The sequence below is a fragment of the Corvus hawaiiensis genome, chromosome Z, assembly GCF_020740725.1.
Source record: "Corvus hawaiiensis isolate bCorHaw1 chromosome Z, bCorHaw1.pri.cur, whole genome shotgun sequence".
Lineage (NCBI taxonomy): Eukaryota > Metazoa > Chordata > Aves > Passeriformes > Corvidae > Corvus > Corvus hawaiiensis.
The window spans coordinates 61,226,508-61,250,606 of NC_063255.1; the positions used below are offsets into that span (position 1 = coordinate 61,226,508).

At 35.0% G+C, this 24,099-nt stretch overlaps 1 protein-coding gene across 4 annotated transcripts in view; it reads right to left on the reverse strand.

Moving 5' to 3' along the window:
• CCDC171 (coiled-coil domain containing 171) overlaps window positions 1-24,099 on the reverse strand; it is a 157,392-nt gene that overhangs the window by 46,275 nt on the left and 87,018 nt on the right. For all 4 annotated transcript variants that reach the window (XM_048291288.1, XM_048291287.1, XM_048291285.1 and 1 more), the window contains 2 exons: window positions 11,895-12,040; window positions 9,152-9,206 (listed from right to left, as the gene is read on the reverse strand). In XM_048291288.1, the coding sequence (XP_048147245.1) occupies window positions 9,152-9,206; window positions 11,895-12,040 (201 nt within the window). The remainder of the gene's footprint in view (window positions 1-9,151; window positions 9,207-11,894; window positions 12,041-24,099) is intronic.

The following is a 24,099-nucleotide window of genomic DNA, read 5'->3' on the forward strand; positions in this document are numbered from 1 at the left end:
TTTCAGAGCTTTTTTGTATTTAATGACATTTTCTTTCCTCCATATGAAATATAAAGCAGGACCACATAGTCGGAAAGGTCTCCCTAAGCTAGAGAGCTTAATGTTAAAATCTAAACCAACTATTCAGCTGATCAGGCTTATTGCAAGGATTAAAAATGTCTAAAGCTGGTTTCACTTCCCTGTACTCTAAAATTAATATAGAGAAAAAATATATAAATTTATATTTATCCAGTGCTAGTGAAGGTTTTGGCCATTTCTGATTTTGGTAAACATAATTTTAGCTGATACTGTGAAAAGTTGCAAGAATGATTTTATACAGAGTATAGTTAAGTACTGTGACAGTATGCTTCTAAATATGATCATTAGATTTTTCAGTTTAGACATATATAAATATCTATATCTGAATATATATATATATATTCAGATATATATATAAAATATATATATAAATATATACTATCTGAAAACAGGCAAAATCACAAATGGATCCACACAACTCTACTACAATACTCACAGCATTTTAAAATAAAGAAGAGTGACTTATGACAGTGTTTAACTTTTTAATTAATTAAGAGAGCAACAAAGAAGACAACACTATAGCCACTCAATTTAAAATCAATAAAGTACTCATTAATTCAGATCAAAGCTGAAACTGAATAATAAACTGAAGTTACATTATTGACCGAACCAAGCTGTAGAATTTGATGGGCTAATTCTACATGTCCAAAAATGAACTTTAAAATTTTCTGCTGCTCAAGATAACAATAGTTTTGTCTACAGTCCACTGTGGTGCTCACTTCAGTTTTTCTATGCACAGTTTGATGCGGTATGTCCAGTTATGCCAATAGAGACAGTACTGAATGTTAGCAAGTTGTAAATGGTAGAAGAATGTGCTTCCTAATGTCTTTTCCCAGTTGCTATCTGACTGGTACAACAAACCTGAGATTTTAGTTTCTATTTTGTTCCTAAATCAATGCTTTCTTATGGTGAAAAGAAAATAAAAATTATTTATGGATATAAACTTCACAATGTAAGCTATATATCAGAACATTTTATAAGTTCAAAGTTCATCAACTCTGCATTTAAAACATACTGATTTTTGGGATTATTTTACTTTCATTTCCTACTACTTTTTTAATAGCATATTATCTGCAATTTAAAGAGCAGAACAAGATCTACAGTGATTTGGCCACAAGCGAATGAAAAACAGTGATTTAACCTGTTTGTCTTTGAGATGACCATATTGCTGATTTAACAGAAGCTGCAAATACAGAAATCATTCTAAAAGAGTACAAGCAAAATGGTTTCTACCACACTGCTGTGTGTTCTGCATGTGACATGCAATAGGCAAAAATGAGTTTACAACTTTTTGAAAGAAGAAAGAAGTTTGAATGCAAACCACATCTTAGTCTTAACCACAGTCTTGCAAGCATGTGGCCGATTTAGAGGCATAGTGTCTGTACCTCCAGGGCAACCCGCAGGGTGGGGCCATATTACACAAGTTAAGAACATGCACATCTGCTGGACACTGTCCTTCGCCATGGGAAGCAATTTAACAGAAGTAAGTTACATAGTAACTGATTTCAATGGGCAAGTCTTTGTTATAGTGTTATACAAATGATCATAGAACTAAGAACACTAATAAAAAATTATATACATTGTTGGATAGAATTAAACCTTCATGAACACGTCCTAATTTTTTTTATGTTTAGTATGAATTGTTGATGTTTTCTTACTCTCTATTAAAAATACAAATGAATATACAGGAAGTTGCACCAACAATAATACTGATCTTGATAACAGTAGTTCTTCACGTAAGTTGCTGATACAGATTATTTTCCTCATGATACATTCATATACTGTGGACTCTGTAGAAAACCATGATCAACCTAAGTGTTATCCATTTAAGGGAATACAGACTCCAAATTTTTTGCAGCGGAATTTGCCACAAGCAATATCCAAAGAAGTACATCCCACAGCACCCTGTCAGATCAAAGAGTCAATCTGTTAATATTGGTTGGTCTTAACACCAGAGTCTGAGTCTGCTCTGAAAGTAAGGAAATTACTACAAGAAGTGTATATTCATCTTATTGAATGAGGGCCTATATAATTTTAGATACAATATTTTCCAACAGGATGTTTCAGTGATCAAGGATCACTCCAGAAGTAAAGAAACTGCACGTGACAAGACTGCATATCTTAAACTGAAGGCACTTTAAATCAAACATCTAAAAACTGGAAAACTATAGCCACAATTAGAGAGAGAATGAGGTGAGGAATGATATTTGGAACCAAATTAGTCAATTGAACTGCAAAAACACCCCATCGAACCTTTTTTTTTTCCCCCCAAGAAGGATAAAAATCAAACTACACCAAATCAGAATGTATTTTGCTTAGACAAGCGTGTGTTATAGGAGGGAAAGGGAAAAGAGATACATGGTACAGTTGAAAGGATACTTACTACATGGCCATCACAGTTAGGTTTGAGTAGTCATTAAAAGCCATCCCATCATTGCACGCTCATTCATCAAAAGAAGAAATACATCCTCAAATCCAAGGGTCTGACTTTAGTTGATAGTGGAGGTTTAAATAGCATTTTGACATACCTTACTGTAGGTAGCCATACATTATCGCAATTAGTTATACAGAATATTTACCTCAATAGAATAACTACTGAAAATTTCTGTATTAGCATACAGATTCAGTGACTATCCTTTCTGATTACCGCCATACAAATCTGTATTTAATTACGAAACAAGCCATTTCACAGGTGGTTTCTAAGAGAACATTAATTACTGCATAACAGTATTTGTGTAAGGAGACATTTCTCATAAAACTGATGTTTTGGATGTGCTTGGCTTTTTTTTTTCAGCTTTTTTTTTTCCCTTCAAGACTAGTCAAGATTATGGAAATTAATTTTCAGAGCTGAGTACCATCCCAGAATTACCTCTAAGATTAATTCATGCTTTCTCATATTACTACATACACAGACTACATGGTCTGTTGAATAAGATCTGATCCTGAGTTGATTTTTTGCAAATGTTGACCATGGCACCTAAGCTTCTCTGTAGCTGCAAGATGGGTACTATAATACAACCCCTATGAAAAGATTTCAGTGACCTTGGGCTGAAAACAAACCTATGTCTGGAGAAAATAACAGTTAATGTATCCAATAATTCCACAATTCTCTGAACAAGGATTTCTCCTTACTGAAGGCAAACTATACACTATTCAGCCTTTAAAAAAAAAACCAAACTAACTAAAAGAAAACCCACCTCAACCAACAGATACAAAACAATCTACCCCCCAAAAAAACCAAAAAAACACCCTAAAACCAACAAAGAAAACCAAAAGACGAAGACAAATGCATCCTGAAATTAGTTATTTTGAGATGTCGAAACTGAAAACAGTTAAACACATGGATATGACATTCGGCAATGTCTTATCTTTACTTTGTGAAGGTTTTTAAATCCCTCTTGAGCTGGAGTACCATTTTTAGCTTGGCTAGGTCAGAATGACACTGAACAATATGAGTGATGACACACTAGACAGCTATATGGACAGAGTTGTCATCAGCAAGCCAGCTGTGCTAACACCTGTATGTCCTGCACAACTGATCTTTAGGAACATGGATCAAGAAAGTCAGATTACTAGGAGAGGAAACAAAAGTCATTCATCACACACTGAAATTAAGAAGCACTCATTTGAGATGCAGGAGGAGAAAAAGTAATGTTTTTACTGCATTTTTTTCTTACCACAGAGAAATAATAACTGGTTTCCTACTATAAATTTCTTCCAGGAGTTACTTAGAATTTTAACAAACTAATTGGGTTTTCTTTGTGATTTTTTTGCATGTACACATACTCACTGTTTCAACAGGCTTGTGATAGGGCCACTTGAGAACAACCGAGGACCACAGTGATGCACAGACTTTGAGCACACACGCAAGCAGGCTTCACCCTTAATATTAATGTGTCTAACACACAGAAAAACCATATTGGGAGCTTCATTAGGCTAAGCAAAAAAAATTAAGTTGAGATCTCTAAAACAAGGGTTATTAAATCATTATTGAGATAACTAAATAATATGATGGACTGTAGATCCCAGTTAACTAAGAGAAATGTGGCTAAAAAGTGTACCTAAATGTGACAGGTCATATCTACTGGAGTATGACTGAGGCAGCTAACTTAAGACTCGTAACTGTTCTCTTCTTCCAGGACCTGATCAATTTGTGGTCTCCTTGCTGCAACTAACAATTATTGCCACTTATACTGAGTGTTTTTACTGATGTAGTCACTTGTATACAGACTTAAACCTATTGTAAATTAATTCCTTGCAGGCCATAAAACTGTCATCATAAGGAAATGCATTTGATTGTTATGGACCACATCAGAAATAACAATCTACTGCTAAAACCTTACTAATTCTCACGTATTCAGTGACCTCACCCCATCTCCAACTGCTTTGTGCTGTATTATAAAAAGCCAAACCATTAAATTAGATAAAGAAAGATAATTCTGTCTTTATATTTTTTACAAACATATAATTGGATGGGTGATACAGTGTTCATATTTTTTTTCAACTGATAGAACCATGGGACCCAGCTCTCATAGTTTAGGGACATTTCAGAGGAGACAACAGGGGTGGCAGTGAGGCAGTGAAACACAACAGTGGAAGGATTTCAAGGCATGACTGCTGACAGGTCTGCATGGAAGTTGTTCTGCTAGCCAGCATATGAACCTTTCAATCAGCAGAAGTGAAGTGCACTACAGAAGTGGACAAAGAGTAATTTTTCTGACCAAGTGCCAGAAGGAAAAGAGCACACTGGATAGCTGCTTTGATCCCTGACCTGTCCCAAAGTGTCAGAATGAGTATGTTGCTAACTGGTATTGAGAAAAACAGTGTGTACATTTTATTTTATTAACCTGCTTAAACAGCCGAATCCTAAGAGCCAGGACAGGCTGAAAACTATGATAGAATAAGCTTGTCTAGTTTTTAATAGTTAAGAGTACAAGGAGAGACAAACAATTTTCTGTCACTGTGAAGGCTGGCTCGCTGGAATGACTTCTGCATGGTGGCATGTAGCAGAGGCTAAACATAGAGAACGGGGATTTAGGCAGGCTGAAAAGGAGGCAGCTATAGTAGTGTACCAAATGCAGCCTCTGTGAGGACAGATGAGTGCAGGACAAAGCTGGTTCCAGATACCTCTGGTTCCACACTCACCACAGGTCACAGCTAAGCCCCACTGCCCTGCTGGTAGCACCTCTGTGAAAATGAATTTAAGAACGGAAAAAACCCACCACACAGGGAGAGAAGGAAGGAAGAAAAAGACTGAACATCAAAGTCAGAGAAGAAGTGTAGAAGAAATGCTTGAGGCACTGGATTAGGTATTTCCCTGTAGCCCAGAGAGAGGACTATGCTGGAGCACATGTCCACATCATATTCCATGAAGGATCCCATGCCAGAGCAGGTGGATAGTTCCTGAAGGAATTGAAGGCCATGGAAAGTCCACACTGAAGCAGATATTCTTGAAGGATGGCAGCCCACATGGAGAGCCCACAGTGATGCAGGGAAACAGCATGAGGAGAGTTGCTGTGGACTGACTGCAAGCCCCTGTGCCTCACAGCATGAGCAGAGGAGTCACAAGTGAAGCTGAGATTAAAAGGCAAGATAATGTTTCTAACTCTCCAAATCTACTTCAAAAATAAATTAAAATAATTTCCTTAAGTCAACTGTTTTACCTGTGATAATAACTACTATGCAATGTCTCTATCTAGATCTCAACACATGAATTTTCTCATCCTGTTTTGTCCCCCTGTCCTCCTGAGGGGAATAAGAGAGTATCTGGGTGGGCATCAGGCTGCTGGCCAAGGCTAACCCACTACAAACACTCCAACTGAGGAGCAATACAAGGGAAAGGCTGACAATTTTAGCAGAGATAGTGTAAAATGATTTCTTCCTCTGATGGGACTACAGGACCACAGAATCACAGAATATTCTGAGTTGGAAAGGACCCACAAAGATCATCAAGTCCACTCTTAAATGAATGGCCCATAAAGGGATAGAACCCACAACCTTGGCATTATTACCTATATATATATATATAGGTAATATATATAACTAATATATATATATATATATATAACTAATAGATAATGTTAAAGAATCTAGTTATAGAAAATGAATAGATCTAATGTCTCTTGCACTGTTTATACAAGCAGAATATTAAGAAGTAGAGAAGAAATTAGTAATGGAATACAGTTTATCAGCAAGCATAACAAGGGTCTATTTATAACAAAAATAAGCTCAACTTTTCGAGGGGAAAGTGTTTCAAGAAATAACTTATTTTTCATACATAAATAAAGGACTGCCCATGGGTTTAAAAATGACATGTTCTTAAATGTTTTTTCTTTTTATAAGAAGACTTTTTAAGAAAACTCTTTATGTTTGAATGTCAAGTAGATGGAATTTCCTTTCAGAACTCTTTCAGAAAAATTTTATTTATTTCTGTTGCTGTCATTTTGCTATTACCGTTTTGTAATCTTCAGTATTTTGAGAATAAAACTGAAACAAACCATAATCCTCTTGAGGTCTCTGTTTGCCCTTGGTGATATTCTATTTTGGTTTTTTTAATTTGTTAAAACATGCACTTTGCATTTAGGTATTTGTCCATAATATTTAGATGGTGTAAGATGAAGAAAAGTTCTCTTATTTTATCAGGAACTTTTGTGGAAATAATTCAGCTCCAGGAGTAGGATAAAGATTGCTAATGTGACAAGACCCAGGAAAAGACAAAAAATAACCTTCAACAGAACATCTTGTAATTTATGAAGGACACAGAACTAGTTGCTAAAAATATTTTCACTCTTAGCATATCCAGTGCTCAAGCTCTTCAACAGTTATGCTTCATAAATATTCATGAAGATTAAAAAGGTAGTTCTGCAATGGTCTTGAAAGAATCATTCTGGGCACAAGCATGCTTCGGCAAAGTCAAATGTATGATACTAGATGTTCCATCCAGTCACCGTGTGGGGCAGAAAGTGGTGTAAATGATCCCCGGTCTAGCGGTATATTAGAAGCATGCACAGAGATTGTCTCCTTCGGCTCTGATTTCTCTTACTTTGTTTGCTGAATGTCACACCCCGGTATACCCAAAGGCAGATGATCTAGTACCTACATTGCTGACTTCTGGAATTCTTGTAGGGATAGAGTACAGACAGGAATGAGGCCACTTTGACGGACCAGAGTATACTGTCTTATCCTGAGTCTAACTAAGATTACTAAGGATGTCTGTAAAATCCCTCTGAGATCTATAGGTAAAAATTTAGCATTATGCATTAATAATACAGATTTTGAAGTGATGCAGTGGAATTTTGTGGATATTTGCTCGTGAATACATCAACACAGAAATACCAAAACCTTCAATTTCAAACTCCCGTAAGTATAACTGCAGTTAATAGTAGTACTAGTCCAACTTCAGATGATTCTGAACTTTAACCATTTTCTTTTCTTAAAACGAAAGTAATTCCCACAATTTCTAGTGGAGTAAGATAGGCTTATGGTTCCTTTACTAGTACTTAATCCACTTCTTCACATTCTGATTGTTCACTGAGTGAGAAACCCTTTAAAAATAACAGTGTAAACTTTATAGTTTACACACAAGCCATGTTCACTAATGCTAGGTAATTAGTTACCATTATGATGTAGGGTTTACATTTCAGATATTTCCCAAACAAAATCAATAACTTACCTCTGTTCTTCTAGGAGAAATGGTACATCAAATTATGAATGATTTACAATTAATTTTTTTTAGTTCCTCCTGAAAGGAGCATCCTGACGTTTCTAATTCTTATGTTTTCCTCATTCTTTAGGTTGACAAACCAGAAAGGATAAATTATTTTGCTACTCACTAATGTGCTATGTGGGCCGAAGAACTATGTACACCAAAAATTAAGAAGCAATATGGTAACTAAAATTTTCAAAAAATAGATGGCTGTTTCTCAATCAATTCACTGCATCAGGTTAATCATTACTAAGCATGTGACCTTCTCTATAGCCTTTCCCCAAACACTTCAATCTTTGTGCATTGCTTTCAAAACCAAAATGTAACCTTGCAATCCAGAACAACAAATTCTGAATGCCAAGGACATTACATGTACCTCTTACTGAAAAAACGCAACGCTTTCTGCATGACATTAATTTTCAAGCTTAAAAGAAGCCAGTAGGAAAAACGTGGGAGCAAAAAGAAAGACAGTCTCTACCAGCACAGTTTGCTGCAGCTAAAATACACAGTTTTAGGTTCTGTCACTTTCTTGAACATTAAAGGAAAGAAAGACTTGAAAAAAGTATCTGAAAATTAAATTAGTTTTGGTGAACACAAAAACCAAAATGAAGAATAGATTCCCATGTTGCTGTGAATTCAAGATGTGATAAGGGAAATTAACACTCCAAGGTAATAAAAACACTTACTTTGCTCTGTGTTGCTCTAGACTGAAAACAGTTAAGACAGCAATCAACAACTAGAGCTACAGTTAAAACCAGTCCTTTCACCTAAATAATTAATATATAAAGCTTTGTTGGAATTTCAAATGATGCTATACCAGGGCAAAATAGTGCAAGTCACAGAGACTACTTAAGATTATTACTCAATTTAAAAAATGTCCTCAAAAAATATCATGAAGCTTCTGACTGCAGGTTACAACTTACTCTTTTCCTTATTTTTTTATCATATATCAAAGACTAAAGTAGCATGCACAAAGCCATATGTTTTATGGCCACCATGTATGTAACATCACCAAATGACCTCTGACTTACACAGCAGATTTAACTCCACAGAAATTGTCAGCTGTTTGGATGTTCAATAGTCTTCACTTGGTAACCAGAAATAGTGCTCTCAGTGATTAAGGGAAGGAAAATGGATTTTGTAGTAAGTTTTATATTAAAAATAAGAAGTTTGTGTACTATAAAATTTTATTTTATTTCACTAAAAATGAATAGTTTTTTAGGATAAAAGAAGTTGAAAGTGGAAACAAACTCTAAGGAAAGGAAGCCACTTTAGAATTTCTACTCCTCTCCTTCCCTGAGCAAAAGCAGTGGTAAAACTTTGATATGTTTAGAATTACAAATCAGAGGAATCACTTTAAATTCTTACCTTATGCAGAGTGTCTTCCACAGATTTCATATGACTAATGATCAATTCTTTATCTCTATTACAAGAGAAAAAAAGAGGTAGATCATAGAACTGAAACTCAACTGATTTAGAAATTAATTTTCTGCTACTTTTTAGCTATCATGTCTTTTCAAATAATTGTTGGTAACTCTTAAGTATTATGTTTTTGTCTCTCCTTTTTATATCCCCAATGCAAACTTTAAGAAATAGTTTATGTACAACTATTTGGCATGTTTCTATATGAAATTTGCTTTTGTTGTGGACTACCAATTAAACTAGCTGTAATTATGGGCATATTAATGAACAACTATTGTGTTCTTGGAGAGTTTTAGATATAAAGGGCATATTGAATGGAGTCTTCTAGCAGGAAGAGAGTGCATTCTCATACGTTTCCCAAAAAAGTCCAGCCAAGGATCCTATCCTTACAACAGGGAGGTTTGGAGAATGAAACAATTCTCTAATGCCCTTTTGTAGATTAGGGCTTCAGTAAGAAAGACAGCTTTCATCAGTTATGCTGTCATGAAGAGCCTTGGCCTCAACTCACGACTGACAGAAATAGAACTGAAGTTGCATAATACCGTATGACTAAGGAGAAAGGACAGCATGACCAACAAAACAACATAGGAAGTCAAAAGGAATCCATGCCAGAAAAGCAGTGTAGTGGTTTAGTTCTCTTCTATTACCCTCTATGGGATAAGGATCAGAAGAAATTATATAGAAATACTAATAATACACCTTAGTATTTCAGGACTGTCTTTTATTTTGCCAGCTATGTGTATATTTGGTTTGAGCTTTTACAATACCTAAACCAGAATTCACAGAATCAGTATAATTTAGGTTGGAAAAGACCTGTAAGATCACTGAGTCCCACCATTATCCCAGCACTGCCAAGCCCACCACCAAACTGTGTCCCCAAGGTCCTCATCTACACATCTTTTAAATACCTCCAGACTCCACAACTTCCCTGGGCAGCCTGTTCCAATGCCTGACAATCCTCTCAGGGAAGAATTTTTTCCTAATATCCAATATAAACCTCTCTTGACACAATCAGAGGCCATTTCCTCTTGTCCTATCACTTTTTACTTGGGAGAACAGACCAAGCCCCACTTCACTACAACCTCCTTTCAGGTAGCTATAGAGAGCAATAAGGTCTTCTCTCAGCCTCTTTTTCTCCAGTCAAAATCATGGCATTCTTCCCCATGGAATCAATGATGCTTTGTCATTTCTTGATTCATATTATCTTAACAGAAAATACAGGAAGGTGGCCAGAAGTGTAGAACTGGCTTTTACACTTCTAATAAGGCCACACAGAATTTTCTTTTTTCAGGATCCTGCCTTTCTTTAGACTAGATTGACAGGGTACTTGGTTGTTGGCTGGGGTTAAACCACAATACAGAGAAATTACCAAAAGCCTACTGAATTTTTGTCAGGTTCACTGTTTCAGACACTTTTATTAATATTGCTTCTTACTCAGGAGGAAAGTGGAAAGAACTGTTGGCCGCCACTAAAAGAAAATCAAGACAGCCATTCTCAGAACAAGCTAGACATCTTACTGTCTTTTAAAGCTCCACAAAAATTTAGGGAAGAAATTGAAAGACACCCATGCATTGCTTACAATCACCTAGGTCATGGAATAGATATTAAAATAAGATTTTCTGGATAAGACCAAAGTCTATTTACTTTGCTTACATGTTCCAAAGGAAAAAAAAGACACTTGCACTTGTTATGAAGAGTTGGTAGAACAATGACTGGTTTGGGAATTTTCACAATAGAAAAACCTTTTCTAAATACAAGGATGGCCATAGGGAACGATCCTTACTGGAGTGCATAATATAGGTTGGGCTAGGGTGAAAAGGGGAAAGCTTTTGAGAACAAATCCTTCTTCGGGTCATAATCTGCTTTGATACATTTATACCAAATATATTGTCATTTTAATTAGCTTGTTAAATATATCACTATATTAATTACATTCTTTTGCTGGCGCATAAACCCCTTAAAGCTTCTAAACTATTGTTCTTCAGAGGTCAAATATACTCCAGGTATAATGAGAAATTTTAATTTTAAATTGAACTTTTTTTAAATCTAGGCCATGAACCAATAATATTCAAAGTGCATACTACTGTAACAGAAATAGATTAAAAAGTCTGAAAGGATTTATAATTTATCTGACTATATAACTCTAAAAGGTTAGTAATAATCTCATTCAAGTCAATGGAACAGCTTTTGACTACCAATATTTTCAAAAATGCTCCCTGAACATTTCCTTCCACTCTTCAAGTTATAGTACAAAAAGGCACAGGGTTTACATCTAAATCCAAAACTTTCTGAAATCAGCAGAAATATCTATAGTATTCCACAGATAAGACTAGGTCCAAAATGGGTTTCAGCCCCTTTAGAACAAACAATCATTTTTTAAGTAAACAGAATGTGAAGGATCTACCAAAGAGATGTTGTCAAATCAGTAAGGTAATTGGCAGACAAAATGCTTATGCTATTTCAGGACCAAGAATTTGTAGCACTATTATGGGATAACTACAGAAAATGTAACATGTAGTATCTTGAACTAACAGTTTTCTTTTTCGAAGACTATCACTGAATTTCAAAGAGAGGCAGATGTACTTTTGTTTTCTAGCATTACATTAGCGAAGGCTAAAACCCTGTGCATGAAAGTAAGAATTGATCTTTTGTCTGTTTTAAGTGATCTCCCCAAGGTCCCAGTGCTCACTTCGCTGCCGTGCAGAGGGCACTCTCTGCATCACGGATGCTCTCGCTCAGTCGACGCTTGTCCTGCTCCAGCTGGGTAAGAAGTCTATTTTGCTGACGCAGAAATCGATCTCTTCTTCTCAGCTCCATCGTTGCCTCGGAGAGACTCTGCAAGCAGACAGAAAGCAGAGTTACTTGTCAGCCCAAATAATTAACTTCAGTTTATGCCATAGGCTATTAAACAAGGTGGAAAACAGACTGACTGTGAAGTACATTTGGACCATTGCATACTAAGGTTTTATGAATTCTCTAGCAAAAACATTACTGACTCAGAACCTCCCAGTTTTTAGTATACTGACTGTGTACAACTATATTTATGAAATAAAATGATTTTTGGATCAAGCAGGGACATATAATATGCTACAAGTGCTGTATTTACAAATACCAGATCTAAACATGAAGGAAATAATCAAGAGTACAGCTTAAAGAACAACAGAATATTGTCAAAACTTAATTTAAAATAAACATAAAAGAAAGGAATTCACAAAGAAAGGGAATAAACAAAGAAGCATTTATTTAATTATTCTGCACTGTTCAGAAATTTCAGTAAAATAAATAATTTCATATTCTCTGCTAGTGCATCAAGTACAATTTTGCTGCACTTCCTGCTAAGAATAGCTCACTATTTTATCATGCTTTCACTATTTTAAGATTAGTTTTCCAATATGCAAAATAGTATGTGTATTTTTACACATTTCTCTCTGGCTTAGAATTAACACAACATACTTTAATCAATTCAGATTAATCCAATAGATGAAAAATAGCACACAGGACTAATTAATACAGAACCTGGCTGGTTGTTTCTCCTTTCTGCTGGGATAAATCAATACATTTATAGACTGGAGTATTAATAATTTGATTGCATGATTTGTTAAATTTTACATTTTACTTACAGCTGTTAATTGCCTTTTTAGAAAGAAATTATAATAGGTGGTTATAAACATTCTTTCACAAATAGCGTATTTCCTGATATATTCTAAAACAATGCGGAAGAGAAGGCTGCATAGTTGCAAGACTGAGCTCTTGCACACCTTTTTTCAAAAATTTATGGGTATGTTTTCCGCTTAAATTCTAAGAATGCTCTGCATGATTTGTACTCATGAGTACTTGTCCTGGTCTGTGAAACATGGAGATGTATTATGCTGTGGATGAGTATGAAGAATAGTATATACAAAATGCTGATAAAAATTTGGAGGGCACTGAAAACTCAACTAATCTGAAGAAGTTTCAGACCTATCTAAGGGCCAGAGGCACTTCAAAAAGCATTACAATAGAGATAATTTCTATAAAATAGCAATGTATATCATAGGACTGCATAGTCCTGCAAAATAAACTGTAATCTGTGGACTGGCATAAGTTTTCTTCTAACATTCCTAAAGAGAAAAGGCAACCAGTTACTTCAATGGTGGTGTATTTTGAAGGTACAGCACCACTGCTTGAACTCTTGTTCAGGAATTTACAAAAGCTAGGTTGAAATTAATCACAACTATAAGAAAAAAAAATTTGAAGTTTATTTAAGAAACTCTAAACCCAGAAATGTTAATATTATTCTTGCTCAAATGACTGCAGGTTGAATAACTCTATTCTGACTCTTACGTCATTATTTTCAATAAACAATTGATATATTTCCCCTAAGAAAAGATAAACACACAGATATCATTCATGCACTGCACAAGGATATTCAAAACCAGAAGTCTTGCTTTCAAAAATTCTACCCTAAAGCCACTGGCACCTATCAAATCCCTGTCTGAACAGATGAATTTGTGAATTATCAGATTTTCAGAAATGTTATTTCCAAGAACCCAAATGCGGAATAGCATGAATAAAGGGATCCATCTCTAATTCAAAACCAAAGAGCATTATCTTCTTCCAATTATTGTGTTTACTGTTTGCTTTTAACATAGAGGAAAGAGTTCTGAAAACCAAGTCAAGTCACCCCCCACCCATATTCCCACCTTTGACAAACAGAATGTATTTGAACACAGAACAAGGTCTCTGTTATCAGTGTTTGGTCCAACCCAGTTTCCCACCTGATTGAAAAACCTAGTTTTAAGTCATTTGTGCAACTATTTTGATGTAAGACATTTTTGATGTAGATGCTCTTGAACCCATTTTAGCTCCAAGATCCTAGCAGTCTAAAAGAGTAGAGAAAGACAGGATAATAGGAACACTGTGCATATTTTTTTCATTTTTCTTATAGCTATCCTTCTGCAGGGGTCGAAGAGTTGTCTGCTCCTACATAAAGCTTTCATTACTGACCCAAAGTGAAAAGACCCACTAGTAAAAATCTGAGAGCTGCTAACTAATCTAGGTTACTCATTGCAAGCACATGCCTATTAATGAGGCAATAGCAGGGCCTAACTTTTTTAAGGGCATGGCCAGCAATCCACACTAGCTGGTGATGAAGCAATATAGAAATGGTTAAATCAAGTATCTCACTAAAGAGCTGCTCTATTATATTCAAAAATAAATCAAAATCTTTATTTACAGAAATCTCCAAAGGATTCAGACTTTATCTAGTAGTAAGTATTGCAATATCTAAGCAAAATGGAAACTGATTTTAGCACTCCAAAAGCAGTTTTGGCAATTACTTGAAGCTTCTTGCTACTGTGGGTTAAAGTCAAGCCTTGGAAATGTTCAAATACAATGCGGTGTATTATAAAATAATGGCTGGTAAGCCTCTTTTTTTGCTTCTTCAGATTGATCTAATTAAAACCCTTGATAAACTTTATGGACTCTAATATTTCCAGCTGAGTGACTGAAACCAAGAGGGTGTGCCTCAAGGCAGCGAGGCAACAATGATAAGCAGCAGGTTAGCCACTAATTTCTCAGCTAGGGTAGATTGTGAAAGTGTGATGTTCTGATATCCAAGAAAGTGTTCAGGAGAGAATAGGATAAATCAAGTTTAATAACTCTGCTCCTAATTGTTCCCTCAATGCTCCACTCTAATTACTTGGAGAACTCTCCTGACTGTCACCTGATATTAAGTTGTTGGAGGCTGAGTGTGGAGCAGGGAGATAATCAATAAACATTTAGTGGGCAGAAGAATGAAGATCCCGTTAAGCAGTGGGAACCTGCAGCACCCAAAGCCCTTCTGCTCATGAGAAAACCTATGGGAGAGCCATAGTGATTGCAAAGCAATAATCCAAAGCACTGGTTTTAGGCTTTGAGGCCTTTAGGCAACAGTACATTTGAGAAAAAAAGGTTAACACGGTCACCCTAATTACAGCCCATTTTCACATTCTTCATATATAAGCAAAGACAAGCCAATTAGGTAGAAAGGAAGATAAGGGAAGTTTTATTTGTATACTAATTAAACCCCTGATGAAATTCAAGGAAAAACATACAGCTCTGTAATTGTGTCTGAGAAAGGTCACTTCAGGTTCAGTTATCAGAAAAGCACAGCCTTGAGATATTTCACTTAATCCACAATATAGCCCTTATTTTGCCCCCCAGGTCTTAGTATTTACAAAAATAAGAAAATTTCAAAACCTGATAATGCATTTATCTTGAAATGTTTTCTGTGGACAATTACAACTGTTAGAAAGTTGAGGCTAACTATGATAAGAAGAATGAAGGTTTTAAAAACCTAGTATGTTTGCACATAGTTCTGTGAAGATGCTGAGCTTTCACTTTCAAGTACAAGTGATTCTGAACCAACTTAGAAGCTAAACTCCGATTTATTAACATTCCGTAAAATGCCAGTTATCTGTCTTTCTCAGGTTTTCAGGCATTTGGGTGCTAATTCAGACATCACTGTGCTCCTTCCTCTCCAGTCTGCCAAAATCTCAGAGATCAGTTGAGTTTTCATCAGAATCGTTAGAAGGAGTTTCCATTAGAGACATTTAGATTTACACTTTTTTTCTCTCACAAATTAAGCATGAAAAAACATTTGTTAGAGAGAACAGCAAGCAATTGATAGCACTGAAGAAAAATCTCATTGGTTTGCTCCTGTTGGTTTGCTCCTTCCATAAGCTTCCTTTAACAAGTTTAGGTTTTGCAGTAAGGAATCTTTTTATTCAAAACCCATTACAAAAAGAAATCAAAGTTTAACGTTGTCATTCTTTACGCATAAAAAGGCACTCTATTCAAAAGATAACAGATGGACAATCACTCTAGATGAACAATGACAGCCACACAGTTTAAATTCATGCAAAGCATGTGTGACACATTTATACTGAGACTGTATTTTCCAAGATCAACTAAAGCTACATCAAACTGCTTAGTAAATTAGATTTAAATTACACAGACACAACACAGCAGTACAAAATATGCAAATGCTCTGCAGTATAAGTATTATGAACTAATTTGTGAAATTTAAGATTTTCTCTTTCAGATGAAGTTTTATATGTATATTCTCTATTTAGATGCAAAATATTACTTTTTAAAAATACATTCTGAAAGCTGTCCTACACACATAACTAATAAAATTTCACAATGAAAAGAAGTATAGAAAGTTTAGGCAGCAGCCATTCCTTCACCAGTTGAAACACATTTCCCATTATCCTTGTTGGCAAACATAATGGTCTCTGAGTGCCCTTCATAAGTCTACAAGTAACCTAGAGAAGTCTGCAGTTTCAAATGGTTCAAATGCAAAAGGTACAGCAAGTTACATTAATATTTAATGTTTACCATATTTTTAGTGTGCACCACTGCAATGCAAACCAAATACATCAGTTCAAACTATACAGCTGAAATTCCACAGGATGTTTTTTGAAAGGAATCTTTATTTATCAAGAAGAAATAAAAATAAACTTATTCTATCAAAAGAGGGGATTAAAAATCTTAGGGAAAAAAGTTCTGAGACCAAAAAAAAAATCATAACTGAGACTTCTCATCAATACTTAAAAAAACTCAAACATACCTAAAAAGTACATTGGGACCTATGTCAAGAAATAAGATGGATTTACACTTCCCAAATAGAAACTATCAAGATACTAGATTTGGATTCACTGTGTTTTTACAGTGTCTGAAGTAGTGTCTTAAAACAGTTTGAAAGGAACTCCACGTGGCTGATCTGTTCTTGCAAAGCAGAACTGTGGCTCACCACCCATGACATCCCTTCAAAAACAAATGCTTTCCTATGTCCTTCAAATTTCACTAGGAAAAGAAATATGACTGGTCAAAAGGACACTTGAATGAGCTGTATCTGCACTGCAGAAGAAAACAGTTATTTTTTCAACCTCTGCTACTGGACCTTCATCCTGACAACAGCAATCTTTACATATGCTGGCACCGAGAGAAAGAACATACCATATGACTCTTCTCTGACGTATTGTGATATAGCATGGAAGCAGTTAAAAATAGTTTACAGATCTCAGTGTAGCTAACAAGCTGCAAAATGTTCTTCATGTCTTTGTAAGTGCCTTGTGTAATGAGGTCACATAGCACGAGTGGGTCTACTAAGCAAAAGAAATATCAACCAGCACAATCATTTTAATAAATAACCAACAAAATACTCGTGAATAAAGACATACTTGCAGACATATTTTCACATTTCTAACACAATGTCAAATACAATTGATTGTGATTGTTTTATATGGAAAACCCTCATAATGTTGGAGTACAAACTATGGTTTATCCAAATCAGTATCAAAATGTTCTCAAATATTTAAAGACAATTATGAGTTAAATTACAGTACATGTAGCTCTAAAAACAATTGTGATATACAGCTGCTGTACAAGATCTAGAGCATGAGTATTAAGAAACATTTAAATGAAATTTTATTTGAGAGTCATTCAATAGATGGGATAGGGAAAATGCACACATTTTCATTTTGCAAGAAATTTTTCTTACAAAAGTTACTTGAAATTTGAGGGACTCATGTCATGAAAGCAAATTACATTCATTACCTATGTACGTGTAGACAACAGTTCATTTATTGACAGAAACATAGCCCTTAGACATCCAAGCAAGTTTAGGTACCTCAAACAGCTCACCTGCAGTGATTCAGGCTGGATTACAGTGCCTCAAAGACTTACAGCTACGTTTAACATCTCTTTGCTATAGCACAAACATTTCTCAACAGAAAATCTATTCTGATCAACAAGAAAGGAATCTATTTTTCAACTGCATTAGCTCAAGATGTTTAGCAAAGTATGACTGAAAATGCTTTGTGGAGTCATTGAATTGTATATGCTTTAAAGTTTTTGTGAATTAAAAGAGCTTAGTAATTTAAACACATTAGCTTTTTCTGAATAATTCCACATAATAAAATCTCTTCCAGAGGACACATCGTATGCTCATTCAGCTTCAAAGTAAAACTAAACAAAACTTTTAAACTGAAGTAATTACAAAATATAAACTACCCACACATAGCCTAGATCCCCATGGACTGTTGAGGGAGACCCTTTTGAATAACAAGATGTACTGGGCCTTTCAGACATACACTAATCCAAACAGAGAATAATTGAGACCTACTTTTAAACTGTTTTTGGAAAATGATGAAGTACATGATAAAATTTATGCACGTTATAATTTAGAAATTTTAATCATCTTCTAAGGTAAGTGAATTATGTTAGTATTACTGGAAAGCTGCAGAGAAAGATTATACCACTTAACAGAACAAATACAATTTTAGGAAAACTCAGCCTTTATCACTATGAGTTTTAATAATAATCCTTGAGGTTAAGTGAGAATAAATTTTTGAATCACATGCATGATCACATGAGTACATGATAATTCACTCCTTATTCGATTTCTGACATGCTATCTCAGGACTAATGCTTCTTTTTTCTCCTTAAAAATGTAAATTTCTCTCCCACCACAACACTTAGCCCTTTGCAGCCACAGACTAGAAAAGACCCAGCCCTCCATAAGCAGCAGATTTTCTGTGCTTTGGCAGTGTCATGCCTTTAAATCAGATACTTAAGTACCACAGAAAAAGGATATTCTTAGGTTTTTTCACTGTTACAATTTTTACCCTGGTAGACCCTCAGCCTTATAGTTGGTACAGTTCCAAGGTTTCAAAACGATGGTTTGCACCTGGTTTACATTGCAAAAGATGACTTTTCATAACTGTCATGTACCTGTGAGGCACTAACATTACAAGCAAACTCTGATGCTGCTCTGTAGCTCTGCCCTCTGCAATTCTGTTGTTTAATTTTGCTACACATTATCTAATTGTGCACATTAGCACACACTATGCAAGACAAAAACCCGATCAGCACTTAGACTTCACTTAAAAAGTGCTACTCTATCACATGTACAAACATAAAAATATTTAGTTGTATATCTATGAGGACACAACATATTGTACCAATTTCTTGCATTTCATTATAGCCTCTCTCATCTGTCATGGCCTCAAACCATCTGTCTCTGATCATGACCTACTGGTCTTAATGATCTTGTATTACCAGTGACATTTCTAAGCTCTGGAAGAGACTATTTCAAGTTCTCAAGAAATACTCTTCCATTATATTTGTATCAGAAATTCGTTTAGAATATTTCTAAATGGTAACACTCAGTTAATTCAGGAAGAAGAAGAAGTAACAGCAATAAAATATTAACAATGACAACAAAATGTTTCTTACAAAGTAAATAACCACAATTTAATTCCCATTGTTTATTTAAAAAGGAATACAATCTGAAGTTAGGGACCATCTGGACACAGACAAAAAGTCATCAGAGTCAGGTTAAATGACACAGCATTCTGCTTCAGAACTAAATTTGAGAAACAAATATTATGGTACCCTGTCTCTGTCTTCTCTTCAGACATTGGTTCAAAAAATGGGAATACTAGGAGTCGTCAGAACAGTTTCAAGGACATTTCTAAATGGAACTTAAGGTTCAGTTCTGAGTACAAAAATATACTGTCAATGACCTCAATATACTGGTGGTCCTAGCTAAGATTTTTTACTGCTGCAGGTTATTCTGCAGCCCTTTCTTGGAAAAGCCTGCTGCACAATTCTACCAGACACAAGTGCATTAATGTGAGCCATTGCATTGAGGAGTTAGGGGCAATGCCAAGAGTGTCAATTAGTGCCACACAAAGGTTTGATCTTGCTTCATAAAGAGTTTTTGATTTTCTTTAATTAATTAATTAATTAATTAGACAAAACTCTTTTTTTAGCATGGCACTAACATTAATGTGGGCTTCATAAGATTTATCACTTTATATAGTCTACATTCAAATACTGCATTTCCATCCAGAAAGAGTTCTGACCAAACCATACATGCAAGGTATGTGTGTTTTCACAGAGCCCCAAGTATCATTTAGCGCATGAATGTTTTATTTGAGTATCAGGGCAGCCACATCCTGCATGAAGTACCTGCAGGGCGAAAACATGTATACTTGATTCTCTTTATCCCTTTTACTTTTTAAACCTCAATAAAATAAGAAAGAATTGATAAATATCAAATTTTGTATTAAAAGGTCTATTCTTCTATACAGGTAACCCCTATCCTTCCCTTCATTAAAAACTGGAGAGTAGTCACCTTAGCAGAAAAGAACAGATACGATAAAACAAAATTTAACTTACATAAAAGGCAACTTTTAAATCATTATTTTGAAAAAGCAGCAAAGATATATTACATCCCAAAATTCAGTAAGGAGATCAAAGTGCTGTAAAGACATATTGATTGGATGTCTCACTTCCTTCTGGATATGCTTTGAGTCATACCAAATGGCAAACAAGAATACAAAGCTAAAACAAGGAATAAGTTCCCTGAGCATGGCAAATACAGATCCTGAAACAGGCAAGTTAAACAGTGACAGTGATAAATCACTGCAACTGTAAAATTGAATTATTATTTATATTTTTCTCTTCTGGTATATTTCCTAACTAAAAGACAAAATGGTACCATGACAGTACAAAACTTGGAAAGTTACCTATTTCACTCACCTACAGAAATGACAGCAATAAATATGCCTATCACTAGGTGATACCACACAATTATTTTAGTAAATTATGATTAACTTTTTTTAAGAACACTTATTTCTTCATTCTCACACCTAAGAAATTTTCCTGTATAACAATGAAGTAGTATTTACAAATGAAATCTTGGGAGTGCTACTTAGAATTGAGAATCTTTAATTCATAATTCTAAAATCACTTAATTTCTTATTGTAAAGTCCACAGACAAAACAAAACAAAACAAAACAAAACACTAACAAACAAAAGCCCCAAAACAAACACGATTAAGGTGGGTTTACTTTAACTACAAAGATTTGGAAACATTTTTAAGTCTTTTTAACAGAGAAGTAAAAAGCTGTAGCAATAAGAACCTCACTGGATTTTTCACAAATTCATATTGTAAAAGACAACACAAAAAATTAGGCAGCATAAAAAATTATTTCTGTTTGAATTTGTTGCCCTGCTATAATTTGGAAGAGCGTCCATATTCTTCATGATTAAAAGAGGACAGCATAGGTACAGATTTTGGAAGCTGAAATTGGTACAAATTTTGAAAAACCTTCCCCTTGAAAATCACTGAATACCTAATAGAGTGTCAAATTAAATTAAAAGATCAAATTATATGAAGGATAGGGATGGCTGGTGTCATAGTATGCAGCCAAGGGAACACAGGTGCAAAGCAATGCATCTCTTGTTTTAGTTTTATGCCAGTTAGATACATAATTATATTCCAACAGTTTAACTATATTTCAATAGCTGTTAGAAAGATTTTACTTATGGTTTCAGAAGAAGATATAAAGATATTTGCAGAATTAGTTTCACAAAAAGAGAAAGGGAGAACATGGGAAAACATGACTAAGGTGAAATATGATGAGGCCCTGGAGATAGCCTAGATAAACAGCAGCAAAAAGCAAATCTATGTATAAAGGACTTCTATATCAAGAAGATATAGAATGTGTATAGCAAAAAGTCCTACACATTGATATCTACACTACCAGGAAAAATAGGTTTTAGAACACACTCTTTAAAAAATCACATGCTGTTTTAAAGATCTATTGATCCCCTCTGTACATCTCAAGGTAACACAGTTACTTTGTAGTTGATCCAATAATACAAAAAAGATCTCCCAGGCACTGGATTTACCAAGAAGCCTTTCAGTGTTTTTGAGTGAAAACTGAAAGACAGGTGAAGGTCTTGAAATAACAGGGATAAATGATATGTAAATACATATGCTTAATAACCACACACTGTAATAATAATAATCCCATTTTTCTTCCAAATTACTTGTCAATAAATCTTTCTCACTGCACTATAAATTCTAAGGTCATGGACAGAGGTATTTATTAGTATAATTACAATGCAGAAATAAAACCATTAAGCTTTTAGATCCTCATATTGTTCCATCTATTCTCTCCTTCCCCCAAGGGAGGCAAATAGTTCCTACAAATGGACTACCCAGAAAATATCAGAAGCTACTTGTAAAAGACTAAAAATACAAATGCAAAGTAATTGCATGTGAGTTCATGCAATTACTTTGTTTAAGTTATATTTTCTCTCTATCTAAACTTTGACAGAATGTCAGATTTATCTTTTTTTTAGTACTATAGTGCAGCGATCAGACTCAGGACAAAAAGTATTCTCTGAAATAGGCAATGTCACTACACTATTAATACTAAAGCACTCTGGATTTCACTGTGAGCCAGTCAGTCATATATTGGACCAAAAAACCGAAGGCGTCAGCCATCTGTCGAGAAGTAACTTGCAGTCCAGATTTGTGGACTCTTGTTTCCACAATTTCATTATTCCCATGCACCAGTCTACCTGTCCTGGTTACTTGCCTTCTTCCACAAACCACCAGAAGGGCACCTAAGTGCATGACTCATAAAGTGACTGTTGAAATGAGACTACTGAATCAGACTAGCATGAACAAACTTATTCCATAATTTTTTGGAGAAGGGTAAACCTATTCTTACCTGGAACTTAACTCCTAGCTGTAATTAGCTTTCAAAGATTAGCTAAAGTGATGTTATGTAAACATGACTTTTTACAGTGTTCTCAGAGTCTGTTACATACAAATTGTTTTAATGGTGAGAGCATTTTCCTCGGAGTTATCTTAAACTCTTCAGCAAGTTAAAAATAAAACATGAAAATTTCTTACTTAGGGATGCTTTTTCTTATTTATTAGATAAATAATGTTTACATCTGTTAGGTTGAACATAAATGTAATAAGCTGCCAATTACTTCTGTAATAAACTGCCAATTACTTTCATTCTCCCTCCAATGTAAAGTAGCAGCAATTTGGATATCATTTTATTATTTTCTTGCTATGTAAAGATAGTAAATAATATACCTGAATAATATTCTTAATACCAACCAATAAAATATTGTGCAGTGGCATAATTAAAAAAAAAAAGTTCACCTGGTATGAATGCATGTTCAAATTCCAATGTAAAACCCTAACATTGCTCAAAACTTAACTATTACTGACATTCAACTTGTAAAACTGGACAAAAGAGGAAATGCAGAGAAATGAAACAGTAACACAACAGTAATGCTGATATCCTTTCAAAATAACAGCTTCTAATTAAATTATGTTTGTGTGACTTATACTACAATATTTTGCATTGTTGCATTGACCTTCATGTTAATGCAAACATATAATGAGTTCATAACCACAAATTTTAACTTTATTCTTTCTCCCATTCTGGTCATTACTTACATATTTTCCAGAAAACTTGACTCAGGAAAGTTAAGGCAGACCTTCAACAACTGGGTTGATAGTTGCTTGGCTGCATCATTGATGACTATGGCACAAAAACAAATCTAAAAGCCGTGTACTGACTTCATTCCCTCTAGACTAATGCTAATTCTGATGAATGTTCTAGATACAGAACAAAGGAAATACACAGACATGACCTGCCTAGAAATAAGGTTTCACCCAGAGGGTGATTGGGCATTGGAACAGGCTCCCCAGGGCAGTGGTCACAGCACCAGCTGGACAGAGTCCAAGATGCATTTAGACAATGCTCTCAGGCACATGGTGTGAGTTGGGAATGGTCCCATGCAGGGCCAGGAGCTGGACTTTGATGATCATTGTAGGTCTCTTCCAACTCAGGATATTCTGTGATTCTATGAATCTAACTCCCTGGACAAACCACAGAAGCGTGAAATTTAAAGTGAAGTTTAAGTTTAGAGATCTGAAATACAGATTCAGTAATAACAGAATGCAGCCTTTATCTCAATTGTGTTCTCTTTCCTTTTGCAAAAAAAAGCTCTCAGCTCCAGCCCACAATTGTGTGCTATGTGTCTTC